The sequence below is a fragment of the Colobus angolensis genome, unplaced genomic scaffold (assembly GCF_000951035.1).
Source record: "Colobus angolensis palliatus isolate OR3802 unplaced genomic scaffold, Cang.pa_1.0 Scaffold11, whole genome shotgun sequence".
Taxonomy (NCBI): domain Eukaryota; kingdom Metazoa; phylum Chordata; class Mammalia; order Primates; family Cercopithecidae; genus Colobus; species Colobus angolensis.
This window is the reverse complement of record NW_012112030.1, coordinates 4,982,585-5,002,198: the sequence shown is the minus strand read 5'-3', so window position 1 is coordinate 5,002,198 and position 19,614 is coordinate 4,982,585. Positions and strand designations below refer to the sequence as shown.

The following is a 19,614-nucleotide window of genomic DNA, read 5'->3' as shown; positions in this document are numbered from 1 at the left end:
AATTGTTTCATCAATATCAAATAAAAAGTTAAATCAACCCAAACATAGAAAAGAAAAAAAGGCAAAAGGCATAGTATGATTCTCTTTTTACTCCTTTGGAAGGGATTGATAATATTGCAATTACTTCCTGTATAAAGAATCATCCATTTTATAGATGACTACAAATTCAATCCTAAACATTCAAATAAAATGAAAAGAAAGTATGTACTGAGAATTGGAATGACTACTCACCTAGGTCAAACTCTCGCCTAGGAATGAGACATCAGGCACACAGTGCACTGAGCAAGGCTGAAGGTGCATTGACTAACCTAAAACCTACTCCAGAATGAATGAGAGAGACTGGTGCAACTCCATTTGTGCTAAATTTGGAGATATGAACAATATTTTGGAGTTAAAACTTAGACTGAAGGTTTCAAATCTCTCTCTCTCTCTCTCTTTCTTTCTTTCTTTCTTTCTTTCTTGAGTCTCGCTCTGTCACCAGGCTGGAGTGCAGTGGCACGATCTTGGCTCACTGCATCCTCTGCTTCCCAGCTTCAAACAATTCTCCTGCGTCAGCCTCCTGTGAGTAGTTGAGATTACAGGCGCGCACCACCACGTTCTGCTAATTTTTGTATTTTTAGTAGAGATGGGGTTTCACCATGTTGGCCGGGATGGTCGCAATTTCTTGACCTCGTTATCCACCTGCCTCAGCCTCCCAAAGTGCTGGGATTACAGGCATGAGCCATCGCGCGCAGCCCCAGGTATTAAGCTTTCATAGTAGATGTAACTGGTAGATGCAAGTGCTTGAAATACTATTAAATGATTGTAACAAAAGATACTGTACCAATTTGGGCTGTTGAGTTATACTTTTTCAGACCACCGGACACATTTTACAGCTTGTAGTATTCAATGGTGGGCAAAGACATACCATGTCAAATGGACACAACATGTTGCATATCATCCTCAGGTAATAATTTATTAGAGAATTGAAATGAGTAGTAAAAACATTTATTGAAATCAGGGGAGATAAAGGCATGAAGCGCTGGCCTTCACGCCTTCATGATTGCATGCTGTCATGAAGCATCAGGGGGTCTAGGAGAGAGACCCCATTGGATGGATTCCTCTTTCTGAGTGATTTCTGGAAGAAAGAGTGGAGGAAGGTGCTGGCTTAACTATGCAATTCTTCCCGACATAATCTCAACTCTCTGTTTATCTACCTAATACAGTGGTTCCAGAAACAGAAATGCAAACTGTAAATTCCTGAGGCAGAAATTATTCCTAAGCAGAAACTGTAACTATAACCTTATGATTATTATTACTTTTTTTTTTTTTTTTTTTTTGAGACAGAGTCTCGCTCTGTCAGCCCGGCTGGAGTGCAGTGGCACAATTACAGCTAACTGTAACCTCTAACTCCTGGGTTCAAATGGTCTGTCTGCCTCAGCCTCCAGAGTAGCTGGGACTGCAGGAGCGCACCACCACGCTCCGCTAATTTTTAATTTTTATTTTGTAGAGACGGCGTTTTGCCATGTTGTCCAGGCTGATCTTGAACTCCTGGGCTCGAGCCATCCTTCCACCTCGGTCTCCCGGAGCACTGAGATTACCGGTGTGAGCCACCGCGCCCGGCCGAACACTTTTGTTTAATGGCGCCATCTTCTGGAAAGAGCCTGCACTGCTTGGCTTTGTTACCGGACAGACACAACAGGTGCAAGGACAGGCTTGGCAAGTCCCTAGAAGTATCTGGAAAATTTCCAGGGATTTGGCCCAGAGGTAAAACCATTGTTAACCGCATTGTGAGGGGACCGAGAAGGAGGACGGTCTGGTCCTCTGGGCTTCTCCTTTCTTTGTTACCCTGCACCTGCCTCGCCTTACCCTTATAGGGAAATTTCATTCTCTGGAAATTCTCGGGCTCCTGTGGTCAATGTGTCCAGTCTAGCAGTTTATTTTGCAGTGCAAGGCCCTGTGTTAGACCTTCTCCCTTGTCTGCTGCCATCTGGTCTTACTTAGCCATAGAAATGTAACCGTCTCCGTCTAAAAAGGAAATTCTCTAGCCCAGGCTGCTTAGCTTTGGATTTGGAGCGAGTGTGGATCTTTTCCCTAGTGCTTCCACTTTCCTATCCATACCGGATTTTCCTAAAGAGCCCTTGGGAGGTCTCTCACATTTTAGGCTGTCCCAGCTGCCTTTCTAGTAGCGGCAGGTGGTGCTCTTTTGACATTTTCTTGTCCCGAGACTTACAGAATCCTGAGACGTCAACCACGCGAGATCCAAATATCTCAAAGAGGACGGATGGAGTCTTCCTTCTAGGCCGTTATCTTACTGTGGATACTTTACCCTGGAATTCTTGAGTGACCCCATAGGGGCCATCATCCAGCCCACTCTGACCACAGGGCTCCTGGCTTGCTGAATTTGGCTAAAGGACCTGCTTAACTTCATGTTTCCCTCTCCTGAGTCCTCTATCTTTGCTCCTGGGTGCAACTAGCAGGGTGACGGGCCTTTGAACCCTTCGGGTCATTTAACCCTTCTTACGGCCAAAATGTCCAGCCTTTCAGAGTGACAATAACCCTGGGCCAACACATGCATACAAACATTGGCTTCCCAGTGCTCTAGGTTCTGTCTCCTCTGCAAAGGGAGGCTCAGTTGGCCCTCGTAATACTCAATTAGACTTGATGGATACCGATTTGGGCACGGAGGGAGGTTCTAGAGAAGCAGAATCTTCAGGATGAACATTCTGAATTGACTGTCAGGTTTCTGGAATTAGTTCTCGATTTAATTGCATGAGTGACTCCGTTTCCAGTGTAAAGACGGCACTGGTGCCCTATGGTATGATATGGCAGTAGAGTTAGGTAAAACATCACCACCGAATCCTCCCGATCAAATGCTTATAAAAGACAAGGTTCTGGGTGGTTATGTATTTTATGCCTTAGAACATTTTAGCGAAACTGAGGACTACAGTGAGATGAGCTGCTTGTTTCTAACTGCACTGGAAAAACTGGGGGAAGGAAACAATGACCTTAGGACTTTGAATTCCCAGCTCAAGCTCTGTTCAAATAGTCTGAAAACTTTGATGTCTTCCCTGAAGGAAATCTTTATTTTCTATAGCCGCAGGGCTTAGATCTCTGAAAAACAAAACCCAACCGACCCCAAAACAACAACAGAAATCAAAACCAAACAAAACAAACCATATTCTTATTTTGCAAGGGCATAAATTGTAATGATCCCATTACAATATAAATGGAATACCTAACCTTGCAGGATTTTTTCTGTTAAAGTGGTGGCATTGATGGAAAAAAAAAGGGATCCCAAAAATTAGAATGGGATTGTATGGAAATATCCAAACCAAGCTAGGGACATCAAAACTCTAAATTCTGCTGAGTCGTTTTTGCCAGTAGAAGTCGCCCTTCCACCATTGCCTGTAGAAATTAACAGGCAATTTCCTCCCTTGACCGAAGAATCTGTAATGCCCTTCCTTGTATAGAACAATTCTAGGTCTAGCTAACAGAAGTCTAAGTTGAATCACCAGCACAGAGTCACAACTCCAGAATCAATTTCCAGACTTGAATCAGTTTCCAGACCCAGAACCCCTTCAATTAAGTGAGGACGGCTAAGTCTGCAGAGGAAGGATTCTGTTAAGCTGGCTAAATGTATACAACTCAATCTTTCACTGACTCTTCCTCAAAGAGACATGTGACCACGTACCTGGGTGACTCCTAAGTCTCTCAGTCACATACTGGGTGATTGTGCATTGGAATAAAAAGAAAATAGTCAGATTTTGGGGGGGGGGTTACTGGACACTGGCTTGGAATTAACACTAATAGCAGAAGACCGAAAACATCACTGCCTTCCACAAGCGAGGTAGGAATGTGGCAGATTTCCCACATTAACTGAATGGCCTGTGATGTTAGAGTGATTATGATAGGACAGACCAAGTGGAAGCCACTAGAACTGTTTCTACTAAGGAAAATAAATCAAAGCAATACCACATTTTTGGAAAGACTACTGAGATTAGTCCCACCATCAAATATTTAAAGCAGGGGTGGCAATTACTAATAAATCCTCATGCCACTCACCTATTTGGACTGTGCAAAAAAGAGATGGATTTTGGAGAATGACGGTGGACTATTGTACATTTCACCTGGTAGTGACTCCAGTTGCCGTTGCTGTTCCAGATACAGTTTCAATCTTTGAGCAAATTAACCCTACTGGATATGCATCTACTGACCTGGCGAATATGTTTTTCTTAATATCTGTCCGCAGAGACCACCAGAAGCAGTGTGCTCTCGCTGGAAGAGTCCAGCAATACGCCCTCACTGTCCCACCTCAGACACAGATCAATGCTCTAGTCGTATGTCATAATTTACTCCACAGGGAGTTTGATCATGTTTCATTTCCACGAGACACCACACTGGTCTATTATATTGATGATACTGGACCTGGTGATTGGACCTCGTGATTAAGAATTAGTGACTACTCTATTGACGAGACATTTGCAAGCCAGGGAGTGGGAAATTAATCTGACAAAATTTCAGAGAACTTACTCCTCAGTAAAAAATTTGAGGGTCTAATGGTGTGAGGAATGTCAAGATATCCATTCTATGGTGAAGGACAAATTATTGCATCTGGCCCCGCCTACAACCAAAAAAGAGGCTCAATGTCTAGTGGGCCTCTTGGGTTCTAGAGGCGGGATATGCTCTACGTCAGCACCAAATATGTGGCCCCATTTTCCCCATAGCCAGTTTTCAAAGTTCTGGGATCAAGGAGTGAAAACATCAGTGGCCCGTACACTTTTATCTCTAGTGATCCACTAGAAAAAAATGTTCTTCTCGTTCCTGTGACCTTGTGCTCAGCTGATCTAGTGGTCTGCGTTCCAAAGAGAATCATTCTTCCACCATGGTCACAATAATAGTTCCTTTGAACTGGAAGTGAAGACTGCCACTTGGCCACTTTGGGTTGCTCATGCCTTTGAATCAGCAAGGCCAAGAAAGGAGTTACTGTACTGACTGGTGTGGGTGATACAGATTCTAAGGGAAAACTGGACTTCTAATATACACTGGAAGTGAGGAAGAGTGTGTCTAGAATACAGGAGATCCCTTGCAGGCATCTTTTAATATTTAATACTACCGTGTTCTGTAATTAAGGTCATTGGAAAATCACAGTTCAATTCAGGATGGTCCAGACCCTTCAGGAGTGGATGTTTGTGTTACTCTATTAGGCAAAGAAGCACAACTAGCTGAGACACTTGCTGAGGGCAAAGGAAATATGGAATGCATATTGATAGAAGGTATTAATAAGTACCAACTATGATTAGGTAACTGTTGCAGAAATGAGGACTGTAATTATTGTATTTCTTTCTTATTTTGCTATGCATATATTATTTATATGTAAAGTCTATACAAAATATATTTTTGTGTGTATATATACAAAGAATATATACATATATAAAAATATATGTATAAGTATATATGTATATTCAAATAATATACATCTATATTATTTACCTGTTGATATACTGTATATAGAGAGAGCACAAACATTTTTTGTTTTCCTCTCTTTCTTATCCTTTTACCATTTAAGATAAGATGTATTAATAACAGTGAACTTTACATGTATACCTGCCATCTGCCAGCTTCCTACTCTCACTAGTGGAATACAGTGAAATTTTCAGTCACCCAGATAACATGGTCACATGTCTCTTTGAGAAAGGGTGGATGAAAGATTTAGCTATTTAATGTTACATCTCAATATTTCAGTTACATGATTATCAAGAAGAGTGAATGTTACACAAAGACTTTGCATCGTTTTTTTGAGGAAAGGTTTTGCATATTCTTAGTTGCACGCAAGATAGTTGTGTCATTTTAGGCAGAATTATGCCTTTGTTATCATCTTCATTTGGAGATTAAGTATGGTTTAAGGAGATTATGTATGAGTATCGGATTGACAACGTGTGGACTGTGATGATTTGTTTTACGTGTGGACTTGGCTAGGTTTCAGTACACAGTCATTCAATCACACACCAGTCTAGATGTTGCTGTGAAGGTATTTTGTAGATATAGTTAACAGCTACAAATAAGTTTACTGTATGTAAAGATCATTCCTAATAATGTAGGCGGACCTTATCCAATCAGTTGACAGTCCTGAGGTTTTCTGGGGAAGGAGAAATTCCACCGTAGACTGAAGCATCAACTCCTGTCAGAGTTTCCAACCTGTCCTTCCTATGGCATACCCTGTGGATTTGGGATTTGCCTACGCAGCCCTCACAATTGTGTAAATCAGTTCCTTGCAATCATCATTCATTCAATCAATCAATCAATCAATCAAACAATCTCTCTTCCTTTCTCTAGCTCTCGTTCACAAATTTTTGGTTGTTTACTCCTCTACCTTCAGCATCCGCTCTCCCAGCTGACACTCCAGAGGTCCAGTTACCATCCCCACCCACCGCTGAGCTCTCTCCAGTTCTGGCCTTTATTCTATCTTCTTGTTCTGACCTCTCTTTGGAGGACTTTCATCATTAGTTCCGATCTTGGCTCTGATTCTCCCTTACTATCTCAGTTTTTCTCATTTTCTCATAACGTCACATTGGGTCCTGTTCCTGCAGCACTCCTTACTGACACCATTGGCCTCCTCTCTGCCATCAGAGGCCCCTCTGACATTGGCCTGCACATTTTCATTACTTTTTTCCCTCCTGCCCACAAATTGCCTTGTATCTTCTGCCTTCAAAGACTTTCTGGCCCCTGGGTTCCACTCATCCGTCATGTGTTCTTACCTCACCTTCACAGTTGACTTTCTTATCTTGGTTACCAGGTCCTTCTCTGCCATGAGTCCTTGCTCCCCACATCTCCTTTCTGGCTCGTTCTCACCACTGTGGTTTGCCTCCCCAGCCCTTTGCATGACTGTATTTCATGTTCTTGTGGGACTGTCTTCTGCCCTCACAACTTGCCTTTTCCATGCTTTTCCTGGAGCAGGCAGGCCCAGGATCCTGTTCCTATATCTGTGTCTCACTCTGTCTTGGGATACCTTCTCTCACAATACTGTCTTCTCGCCAAACTTGGTCATCTTCGTTTATCCCACTGATTCATATTTCTTTTATCTGCTATCACCAGTCACTCTTCTTCATCCTCCTTCGACTTCACTGTATCTCTGACTAACACTAACTCTGACTCAGACAGGGCATGGCAACTTGATGAACACTGTCCCAGGGAGTTTACCTCCAGATGATTCTATTTATTGGTCTTGAATTTCCCAATAACCTGGAAATTGACTGTCTATTTCAGCCATCTCCTGGTGGCTGGTAGCTGCCAAGAACTTGTCCCATCCCTCTTGCTCAAACGGGGATATCAAGCAGAGCTTTGTTCTCTTCATCACAGGCCTCTTCCTGAGAAGACCCCAGAGGCAGACATATGGATGCCTGTAGCCTCTATCTCCTCAGCACTGAAGTCTAGGAACTTGCATATGTCAACAAAGATTGGATTTCTAGATTTGAGAGGAGAAAGAAAATAATGAGATATCATTCCCAAAACATTTGAGGCAAAACCACTGAATGGATTATTATGGGACCATCCTAGAATCACTTGCTAGACTCCATCTTAGAATCACATGAGAAGTAAACCACAATCCCCATGTCCTTGTGTGAGCTGGATGCAAACCAGAGCACTGACACAGCTCTAGCAGGGTCGGAATCCTAAGAACTTGGTGAAACATTAGCAGCATGAATGATGTCAAGTATTCTCATGTCCATCCCTCTACCCAGCGAGTCCTGGATGATTATTATTCCTGGAAGTATTTCTGTGTTTTAAAATAGCTTAGTCTGAAAATTAGTGAAACAAGACTGGGCGCGGTGGCTCACGCCTGTAATCCTAGCACTTTGGGAGGTGGAGGTGGGTGGATCACCAGGTCAGGAGATTGAGACCATCCTGGCTAACACGGTGAAACCCCGTCTCTACTAAAAATACAAAAACTTAGCCAGGCGTGGTGGCACGCATGTAACGATGATGGGTGTAATAAGCAGAAACCCTGTAGCAGTCCAGATAATTATGTCAGAGAGACCACCTGTTGCATATATTCTACGACAAGTTTTCCCCCAGTGCTAATGTTTTGGAATTGGAAACGTCTTATCAATGACTTGAAGTAGTTTAATTGGCAACTTTATTTTTGCTTTCTAATTGATATTAATCTTACACCTTATAATTGAAAGGACCTTAAATTCAATAAAATAAGTAAATATTTATCTTGTTTAAGCTTGTTTTGCTTCTCAGTCACCTACAGCTGAATTCACTTAGCATATTAAGTGATATAGCTATTTGCTGGAAAATAGTAATTAGGCATACAAGTGAGATAATAGCTTTCCTGCATGAATTACCTTTGTACTATGTTAAAAACAACCAGTTGACTGTATTTGCCTGGGTCTATTTTGAGCCTCTCTTTTCAGTTTCACTCATGTATATATCTCTACTTTGACAATTCTACCTGATCTTAGCGAACTTAGTTTTATAGTAAGACCCGAAATTGAATAGTGTAAGTCTTCCATTCTGCTTGCTTTGGGTTTAGCTTGCTCTTCTTTTTCTGTTTTTCTTTTTTTTTTTTTTCCTTTAAGTAGATGCTTGGATTATAAATTCTACATTATCTCCTTTTCAAATATAAGCATTCAACATTATACATTTCCCTCTAAACTCTGCTTAAGCTAAAATCCATTAGTTTTGATGCTTTATGTTGTTATTTTTATTTTTATTTTATTTTATTTTTTTGAGACAGAGTCTCACTCTGTCGCCCAGGCTGGAGTGCAGTGGTGGGATCTCCGCTCACTGCAAGCTCTGCAGTCTCCCAGGTTCATGCCATTCTCCTGCCTCAGCCTTTAGAGTAGCTGGGACTACATGGTGCCTGCCACACACCTGGCTAATTTTTTGTATTTTTAGTAGAGACGGGGTTTCACCGTGTTAGCCAGGATGGTCTCGATCTCCTGACCTCGTGATCCACCCGCCTCGGCCTCCCAAAGTGCTGGGATTACAGGCATGAGCCACCGCGCCCGGCCTATATTGTTATTTTTATACAACTCAGAATACATTTTAAAAATTTCCCCTGATTCTTCCTCTTTGGTCTATACATTATTTAAAAGTCTGTTGCTTAATTTCTAAATATTTAGGCGCTTTCTTTCTTTTACTGATTTCTAGTTTATGATTTGAGATATACATTTTATATATCTATATTTTCCATATTTGTAAATATTTTCAGATTTTTATGTCCCCAGATATGATCCACATGAACATTTCATGTGCACTTGAAAAGAATGTATAATCCCTGTTGTTGTATAGAGTTTCCACTAATGTCAATTGAATCCAGTTGGTTGATAGTGTTGTTTAGTTCTTCTGTTTCCTTACTATTTTTTCTTTTTGTCTATTAGTTTAATTAGTTACTTAAAGAGGTGTTTACGTCTCCAGCCACAATTGTGAATTTGTCCATTTCCCCTTTCAGTTCTGCAGTCTTTCCCTTGGTGCATGCACGTTTGTAATTGACCCTTGTTACGGGCTGTGGGGCCCAGAGAGTGGAATATTATGGGCTGAACTGTACTACTCCAAAATTCATATTTTGAAGTCCTAAACCCTCAGTATCTCAGAATGTGACTGTATTTGGAGACACAACCTTTAAAGATGTAATTTACTTACAGTGAGGCCATTGGGGTGGGCCCTAATCCAATCTGACAACGTCCTTACAAGAAGAAATTTACACAGAGAGACATCAGAGACGTACAGACATTGAAAAGATGCCATTTGAAGGTACAGCAAAAAGGTGATCATCTGAAAACCAAGGAGAGATGTCTCAGAAGAAACCAAACCTGCCAACAACCTCGATCTTGGACTTCCAGGCTTTAGCTGTGAAAAATAAGTTTCTGTTGCTTCAGCGACCTAGTCTGTGACACTTTATTGAGACAGCCCTAGCATATTAATACAACTCCTTTATCATTATGTGATGTTTATTCTCAGGAGTGTCTTGGGTAGTTTTGTGTGTGTGTCTTTTCATATACCTCTTACTTGTTTGTTGAAAGTTGTACATCTTCATCTTGTCTAGGACAGTGGGAATTGAATTAAAATGCTTTTGTACTTGGAAGTGAGCACACAGGTCTTCTCCTAGGTCTTTAATGTGGGGTTTGAGTTAATCATTAAGAGTTGGAGCCAGGTGCAGTGGCTCATGCCTGTAATAGCAACTGTTCATGACGCTGCTGTGGGAGGAACCCTTGAGACCAGGAGTTTGAGAACAGCCTAGGCGGGGCGCGGTGGCTCACGCTTGTAATCCCAGCACTTTGGGAGGCCGAGGTGGGCGGATCACAAGGTCAGGAGATTGAGACCATCCTGGCTAACATGGTGAAACCCCATCTCTACTAAAAATACAAAAAATTAGCCGGGCGTGCTGGCAGGTGTCTGTAGTCCCAGCGACTCGGGAGGCTGAGGCAGGAGAATGGTGTGAACCCAGGAGGCAGAGCTTGCAGTGAGCTGAGATCGCGCCACTGCACTCCAGCCTGGGTGACAAAGCAAGACTCCGTCTCAAAAAAAAAAAAAAAAAAAAAAAAAAAGAAGTAAAAAAGAGAACAGCCTGGGCAACATAACAAGATGCCCATCTCTAAATAAATAAATAAGCAGAGTGTGGTTGTGCATGGCCTTCTGGAGGCTGGGAGGGTGGATCCCTTGAGCCCAGGAGTTCAAGTGGGCTATAATCACATGACTGCAGTCAGCCTGGGTGAGACAGAGTGAGATCCTGTCTCTAAAAATACAACCAAACTAAAAAGAGTTAGTTTGGGTTTGTGATTTGTTCTTGCTGTGATTATCCTCATTGTTTCACACACTTTAAATTCCTGTAATGATAGCTGGTGTTTAATCTGGAGATTTGTTTGCCAGAAAAATATCTTCTTCATCCTGGGCATTTTAGTTTCCATTTGCACAGTGCCTTGGAGAAGATTACTTGGCACATTCTGATTTCTCTTCTTTTTCTCTTCCAGCAGCATTCTCTTTCACTTCTTTTCGGAAAATGCTATCTTGGTAGTGCAAGGCAGTGAGTGGAAGGGGAGATTGCTACTCTCACTGGAACTCAGTCTTAGGCACTGAGTGAGTGCCTGTAATGTTAGTGCCTGGCCTGCTCAGGTCTCTGCCCCTACCCTGGATGTAGTCGTTGGTCCAGTGTGTATTCCTGCCCCTCTTACAGGAGTAGATTTTGTGTTTTGGCTCTTTCTCCCACCTGCAATGCTGTTCCCCCAGTTCCCTAAGGGCGGAGATGTTTGTTGCCCTTCCCCCCAGCACACACAGTAGGTCTTTTATTTTATTGTGTAGATAGCAGACAGGGGAGAAGGTGCTCTGTGGAATTTCATGCCACCTGTGTATTTTTTTTTTTTTTTTAGATGGAGTTTCGCTCTTGTTGCCCAGGCTGGAGTGCAATGGCTGAGATCTTGGCTCACTGCAACCTCTGCCTCCCGGGTTCAAGCAATTCTCCTGCCTCACCGAGTAGCTGGGATTACAGACATGCACCACCACGCCCGGCTAATTTTGTATTTTTTAGTAGAGACGGGGTTTCTCCATGTCAGTGAGGCTGGTCTCGAACTCCCAACCTCAGGTTATCTGACCACCTTGGCCCCCCAAGTGCTGGGATTACAGGTGTGAGCCACCTCGTCCAGCTGCCACCTCTGTATTATCACTGTTTTCTCTCTCCAGGTCTGCATCACAATGGATACGAAGAATTTCTGCTTGTTTCTCATCATTTCTGTGAGAGTCTGGTGCAGTTTGTAGAGAAATAGCCTGGGCGAGGTGGTGGGATTCTCTAAACTCTGCAGACCCCAGGAGCTTCACACTGTTCTGCCACCCTACACTTAGCCCCAATCCATCTTTCAATTATCCTGGCTGAATTCTTACTGGAATCTGGTGTTGGATTTCTCTATCCTAAATAAGTGAGATGCGTCTCCTCTCTCTCGCGTGTGCCTATCACCATAGATTTTGGCCAGTTGGTTGTTCTACAAAGTTCATTCTTCAGTGGATTTGAAAAATGTTGAGAGGTTAATTTGGCTATTTTCCATTATAGAAGGGGTAGCAGCATTTCTCTGCGATATCTGTAGCATGGAATTGAAAGCCATACATCTCCCTTACTTCTTTCTATGCCTCTTTCCCTGCCTCTCTGCCCTTCTCCTTTTTCCTTCATACTTCTTATTTTGTTTGCCATATGATGACACTTGGATACCCTGGATGGACTAATAATCCTTTTTTTGTTTTTTGTTTTTTTGCCATTTTAACTTTAACTTACTTGAGAACTTGAGAATAATTGCTAGAAAATGATTTTCTATTTCTTGGAGTAAACATTCTTCTGTAACCTTTTATCTGTTTTTTCCTTTTCTTTTTTGGGAGATGTTTAGAAAGGGACATGCTTATGCATAAATCATACACTAATTCCTTTTAGATTCTTGTTTATTCTTGAAAGGGAACAATTGGGTCTGACTCATATATTTACTAAGGAATGATGTGAAGAGGTAAAGCTTAAACTGGAGGAAGTAAGTTTCCATTAAAATGTGTTGTCTTAGACCACCGTTCTCCTAAATCTGGTTTATTGTTTGCTGAGAGACATGTTGTTCTACATTTTCACATTTTTCCTTTTGACTGTGAGCAGGAGATACATGAGATTCTTAGTGAAGTCATTCATTGCGCAATGGCTCCATGCTATCACTTATTATTGATTCCTTCGAGAACACTCTTTTTAGATGCTTTTTAGTTACACCCTGCTTCCTCTTTCTTGCTCATTAAAATTGAGCTCTAGAAGAACAAAGGTCTCTTATCAATTCCTAATTCCATTCTTGATTTGGCTCATGGTTTGCTGCGCCTGACAGAGTCTTACAGTTTGACATTTGGGGTAATGCTAGTTTCACTGAAGATATTAATAGGTTACTTCTCTTTTAGTTTTTCTTGGTGTGGATTTCTGTGAAACTCAGGAGGGACTTTTTCCCTCAGATGTCTTAACAGCTGCCCTTTTCTAAGTTCTTTCAGATGGCTGATGTTCAGCTAGGTTTGTAAAGCACTGCTAGCTATCGGGTTTGCAGAAACTGAGCTGTAGGCATAGTTTGTGATTCTAACATACTGAATCCCATGCTGAGAACCCTTATTTAATATTTGTAATTTAACATGTACATTGACCTTATCACTGAGAAGGTTTAAAGTAGTGTCCAACCTCCATTCAGCAAAACTTCAATTTAAATTAAGGCAGAGTTAGCTAAATGTTAGTTATCCTCTGGAAATACTAAATCTAAGTAAGAGATACTGTTCTGCCTTCCTTTTCCCACAACATCATCCTTAATTTCAGCTGCCATGATATCTGGCTGCAGCCTTTATGAGCATTGCAATAAACATGGGTGCTGAAAGCATATACTCAATCTCTTAAATTTCAAAATGGAATCTGCTAAGAAGCAAGGGTCCTTTGGAGACAAGAACTTAGGTACAAAATATAAAATGAATTTCCCCTCCTCCTAGCCAAAAACAAAAAAAACAAAAAACAAAAAAACTCAAAGGTAATCATGTAAGTCAACAATTCATTCAACTAATATTTGCATAGTTAATAGAACATGAAGTTGAAACTTTTTTCACATACTTTTGCCAAATTTGTAGCACAAAAAATTCACTGCCAACGTGGGAGATGCTGTCATCTCTAAATGTTAAATCTCACCATAGCAGTAATGTGTTGAATCACCATGAGATATGAATTTTTCGTGGCATAGTCATTTTGACTTTCGTTCCAAGATTTCTTAGTTTCAGCAATCCAGTGACATTTTCCCTTATGCACCTTTCCAGTCTTTGGCAGGACATGATTTAAGAACAGTAGCAAAGTTGAAAGAAGCTGAGAGAAAGAAAGATAAGCAATTAAAAGAAATGTAAAACTGTATCCTAATGACATATACTAATTGCAGGGTCTCAAATTTGGTTATATTATGTGCTAAGCTTTCTTTGAAAAAAGTATGTGCTTTGTTCCAGGGTACATTTGAAAAAAATTAAAAGAATTGAAGTCGTGTGTATATTCATTAATTCATTCCCTCATCCATCCTTTTTCCCTTTAATTTATTCTTTTAAAAATATATCATGTTTTGGCAAGGCGCGGTGGCTCATGCCTGTAATTCCAGCACTTTGGGAGGCCGAAGCGGGCAGATCATGAGGTCAGGAGATCGAGACCATCCTGGCTAACGTGGTGAAACCCCGTCTCTACTAAAAATACAAAAAGTCAGCTAGGCGTGGTAGTGAGTGCCTGTAGTCCCAGCTACTCAGGAGGCTTGAGGTAGGAGAACGGTGTGAACCCGGGAGATGGAGCTTGCAGTGAGCTGAGATTGCACCACTGCACTCCAGCCTGGGTGACAGAGCAAGACTCCGTCTCAAAAAATATATATATACACACATATATGTGTATATATATATAAATACACATATATGTATATATATATAAATACATATATGTATGTGTGTATATATATACATATATATATAATGTTTTCTATAAGCCAGGAAATGCACCAGACACTGGGATAAAACAATGAACATCCAAGCTTCAAGGAACTAAAACTTTAAAGGAAAAATAGAAATTACAAAATTTAATTAGTTGTCCACTAGCACATCAGAAATGTTGGGAGTTTATATCACACTAGAATAGTTATTCACAAGTAAAATTTGTGCTATAGGTGGTCCCCCAAAATCAAATAGATTCATCTCTACTATCACACAAAAGGACCTTGACACCTAAAAATGTGCTCTTAACAGATAGTTCTAATTTATAATATTTACCAGCAAATTTAGATGATGATACAGGGTATTCTAGATATACCAATAATTTAGTATTCCTGTAAATAGATATTCTTTACACAGACAGACACACACGCACACACACACACACATACACGACCTGAAGTCATTGAAAGTAAACAAAGCCAGACAGATCCTGGAGGGGGGATGACACTTCAAAGAAGGTATGGCAGGGCAAAAGTTCATCATTTTTACAATTGTTAGGCTTAGGCCAATTTTACTCCCATGTAGAGTGCGTAAAACATCATTAAAAAACCTGTAGCCTTTCTTACCTGAATAACCGGAGAACAGAGTTAGGAGAAACCACAGATGCTGAAAATGAAGAATCAATTCTATAAAATCAAAAACATAAAGGGGGTGCTCTAACTTGTGTGTATATTTTTCCCCAAAATCTCTGACTGATGCAAGCACAAGCCAGGTTACAGTAAGAACAAGAGAACTGGACTGAGATTTGACCTGCTGCCCCAAAGATAGAGATTTAAATTTAAGTCCAACTACACCAATTGCTTGCTAAGGAAGGAAAATTGGCCAGGTGCAATGGCTCATGTCTGTAATCCTAACACTTTGGGAGGCTGAGGCGAGCAGACTGCTTGAGGCAGTTTGAGACCAATCTGGCCAACACCGCAAAATCCCATCTCTACAAAAGATACAAAAAAGTAGCCAGTCATGGTGGCATGCACCTGTAACCCCAGCTACTCGGGAGGCTGAGGCAAGATACTTGCTTGAGTCTGGGAAGTAGAGGTTGCAGTGAGCCCAGATCATGTCACTGTACTTCAGCCTGGGTGACAGAGCAAGTCCATAAAAAAAAAAAAAAAAGAAAGGAAAATCAACACTTTCACTTTTTTTGGAGAAATAGATGAGAAAATAGAGACTTCTCAATATAACTTTTACAGTGTACAGTGTATAATCTCAAATGCCTTACATGAAAAACCAGAAAAATATGACCAATTCTAAAGGAAAAAGACAATCAATGTAGCCCAATATAAGGATGATGCAGAAGTTAGAAGTATCAGGCAAATATTTTAAAGCAGCTGTTGTAACTGTGCTTAATGACATAATAGAAAATATGCTTGCAAATAATGAAAAAATAGGATACCTCAGCAAAGAAGGACAGTAGGAAAAAAGAGCCAAATGAAATTTAGAATGAGAAATATAGTAAAATATTTTATATAAAAAACATCTCTGGATATACTTTAAAACAAGATTTAACAGGAAAACAAGTTAGTGAACTTGAGATTCTCCAATATGAAGAAAAATGTTGGAAAATTTTCAGAGCCTCAAGGACTTGTGGAATAATATTAAAACATATGGCATACATAGAATTGAAGTCTCAAAACTTGAGAAGAGATAGAATAAGGCAAAACAAGTTGAAGATATAATTGAATTTTTTCCAAATTGCTTAAATTCATAAATTTACACTTTCAAGAAGTTCAGCAAAACCTAAGCAGGGTAAATATTAAGAAATGTATATGTATAAACAAGACAGTCAAACTCCTTAAAAGACAAAAATAAAAATCTTGAAAACAGTTTTTGCACGTTACCTGCAGGAAAACAATTATGCAAAAATCCTTCATCATCCTCATTATAAACTATAGGGGCTAGAATACAGTAAAAAAGTCTTTAAATTATCAAAGGAAAAAGTAACTGTCAACAAAGTATTCTATATCCAGTGAAAAATCTTCCAAAAATTGTGGGAAATTTAAGGCATTTTCAGAAAATGCAAAGAACCCCTTGACAGCAGATAATCACTACAGCTAATGTTAAAAGAAGTTTTCAGGCTGATGGGCAATGTTTCTAAATGACAACTTGAATATTCGAGGAAGAACATAAAAAATGGCAGACATCTGGATAAGCATAAAAGTATAAGATAAACAACGTATCTTCAAAAGACATTCGGTCTTGCTTACAAATTAAGTTCATACTGTTGCCTGGCTTATAAAGTTCTTTCTCAGACTGATGTAATGTACCTAAATCGAGCCCTTTCTGAATAAGTGTGTAATTATGGTGAAAGGTAGAGCAACTATGTAGCTGAAAAATTTTAGGACATATTTAAGGAAAACTGTAAAAACTACATTTCACTTCTCTGATAGACTAGATAGCTGGAAGCAGTGTTTCACAACCATTTTTATATCATAGACTATAAAAAATAGATTTCTAAAGTAGAGCAAGATAGATAAATAATAGTTTATTTATAGTCTGTCAAATAGCAACTTGGATTTGTATAGTTCAGGAACTTCAAGGCATACAAACATGTTAGGGCACGCAAAGAAACAGCTTTAGGAGAAACCACACTGTTGTTTCTTTGAAGCTGTTTTCACTACGGGACAATTATAACCTGAAATAATTAGGTTAAACATATTACTTTCCTTGTAAGAAATGAGGAAATCGCTAATGGAAGGCACTTAGCTAGAAGCAGAACGGGGAGCAGCATTTGGTAAATGAGTTCAAAGGGCAAGGTGGCCCTTCACGGTAATAATCTATATATTAGTGCTGGGATTCTAAGAACAAGTTCTTGGTTACTGAAAGGCGATGGAAGAATTCAACGAGATTTTCATCAGTCTGAAACCTTAAAAAGGGCCTCAAGACATCCAAATCATTAGCTACACTCTGCCCTCTTAAAGGTGAAAATGCAATTAATCTCTGGAAGAAATCATCCTTAATTTTTCCTTATGAATCCCATTATTGAGGTCAACCAAATTTTAAAAAATCATCAAACACTTCAGGAAACAAGCTAACATATCAATAGGAAATCCAAAGAATGAATTTGGTCACCAAGGACTTTAGATATTTGAATAATCCTATGTATTATGAAAAATAATGTTTAAATCATTTTAAGAAATAAAAGAAGAAATAAAAACTGATCACATAACAAAAAAACATCAAAAGCCATTAAGTTTGAAAATACGTCCCTAGAATCAAAAACTCTTATTGAAATTAGAAACTCAGTGAATGAGAGCAGATTAGGCACAGGAAAAGGGATAGTGAATTTGAAGATATATCTGAAAATATTGCTAAGAATTTACCACAAATTGACAGGGACAAAATGTGAAGTTAGGTGAAATGGAGGATAGAAAGCAGAGGCCCACTGCACATCTAATTTGGGTCCCAGAAAGAAAACAAAGAGAAAGTAGAGAAAGAATTTGGAATGATGGTTGAATACATCAACTATGTTTTACTTTACACATTGTAAGTCTATTTTGCTATTTTAAGATCAAACACACTTAGATTTGGTGTACTTTCCTAATCAATTGAAAGTAGAACCTTAGGTGAGGTACCTTATACATCTATAACAATAGAATAAGGGTAAGAAAACAGATTTGGAAGCATTTAAAGCCAGAGCTTTATTTATTATCTCCCTGTGTCACAGATATAAGGACTACAAGAAAGTGCTTTTGCTTTGGGGATAATGTCTCACAAAGTTAAGAAAAATATTAACTTATGTTGTATGATATAGTCTTTAGATTGTGATTAAGGGGGCTCGGGAGCATCAAAATCCAACTTAAAGTCTTAATGAATCCTCAGAATTTGATTCTAGTTTATAATTTGGACACGATGAATAAGCTATTCTAATATAATTGTTGTAAAAAGATATGTAATGTTTCAATACAGAATTAAAATGTAAATTAAAATATTAAAATCAAATAATCTAAGAAAATATAAAGGCCATCTAATGACTTTTAAAATATGCAAATACATTCATATGAGAGAATAAAAGAAAGACTAACTAAATTACCATTTAAAATTCTAAATATGTAATAACACTAAAAAATTGAAAAACCATCTGTGATGACCATGAATTTTAAGCGAAAGAAATTTTAACCCTAACCTGTACTTGTACATACCCCGATAAAAAACGAAATAAAATACAGTTATTTCAATGAAATACTTTTAAATTCATTTAAAACTCATGGTATAAGCTCATTTGTCTCATTTTGCCTTGTCCTTTTACATATTCATATTTTTATCATAATTGTAATGAGTCCATTAAAAGCAATGATCTAAACCATCTGTCTATTGTGCTAGAGAAGTTTATCTTCTATTCAGATATTGCCAAAGAAAATCAAAGCTACTGTTCATGCTTGGTTACTCAGGAATTTGGCAATACAAAATAACATTACCTATTGAGGTGATTGTTCCAGATTTGTTTTCTCCAGTATAGGTTTTCTCTTTGGGCTCATTATACAATTTAGTATTGGATAATGAATAGTCTGTCACGCAGTGTTGAACTAGACAACTAATGAAAGAAGAAACACGTTTTTCCAATTAGATGCAAAGCCCAGAACCATTAGTTTGTAGTTATTCCATGAAGTCCAATAATACGGAAATTCCATATCAAAAGCTAAATGATTAAAAATTTAAGAGAAAGGCGGGGGCGCGGTGGCTCACGCCTGTAATCCCAGCACTTTGGGAGGCCGAGGCGGGTGGATCACGAGGTCAGGAGATCGAGACCATCCTGGCAAACACAGTGAAACCCCGTCTCTACTAAAAATACAAAAAATTAGCCGGGCTTGGTGGTGGGCACCTGTGGTCCCAGCTACTCGGGAGGCTGAGACAGGAGAACGGCGTGAATCCGCGAAGTGGAGCTTGCAGTGAGCCAAGATCCTGCCACTGCACTCCAGCCTGGGGGACAGAGCAAGACTCCGTCAAAAAAAAAAAAAAAAATTAAGAGAAAAACATAACTACTTTTTCCAAGATTTAGAGTCTCCTTTGCACTCTTATTAACCTTAGCAATGTTAACTTTAAAAGAATTGGGGCCGGGCGCGGTGGCTCAAGCCTGTAATCCCAGCACTTTGGGAGGCCGAGACGGGCGGATCACGAGGTCAGGAGATCGAGACCATC

General features: G+C 39.7%; 1 protein-coding gene across 1 annotated transcript in view; it reads right to left on the bottom strand.

Annotated features, from left to right (window-relative positions):
• Positions 1-6,537: 6,537 nt before the first annotated feature.
• CLECL1 (C-type lectin-like 1) overlaps positions 6,538-19,614 on the bottom strand; it is a 19,247-nt gene continuing 6,170 nt past the window's right edge. The window contains 4 exon segments of the mRNA XM_011953175.1: positions 6,538-7,444; positions 9,631-9,762; positions 13,655-13,774; positions 13,776-13,825. Coding sequence (XP_011808565.1) covers positions 7,427-7,444; positions 9,631-9,762; positions 13,655-13,774; positions 13,776-13,825 — 320 coding nt within the window. The 3' untranslated portion in view covers positions 6,538-7,426.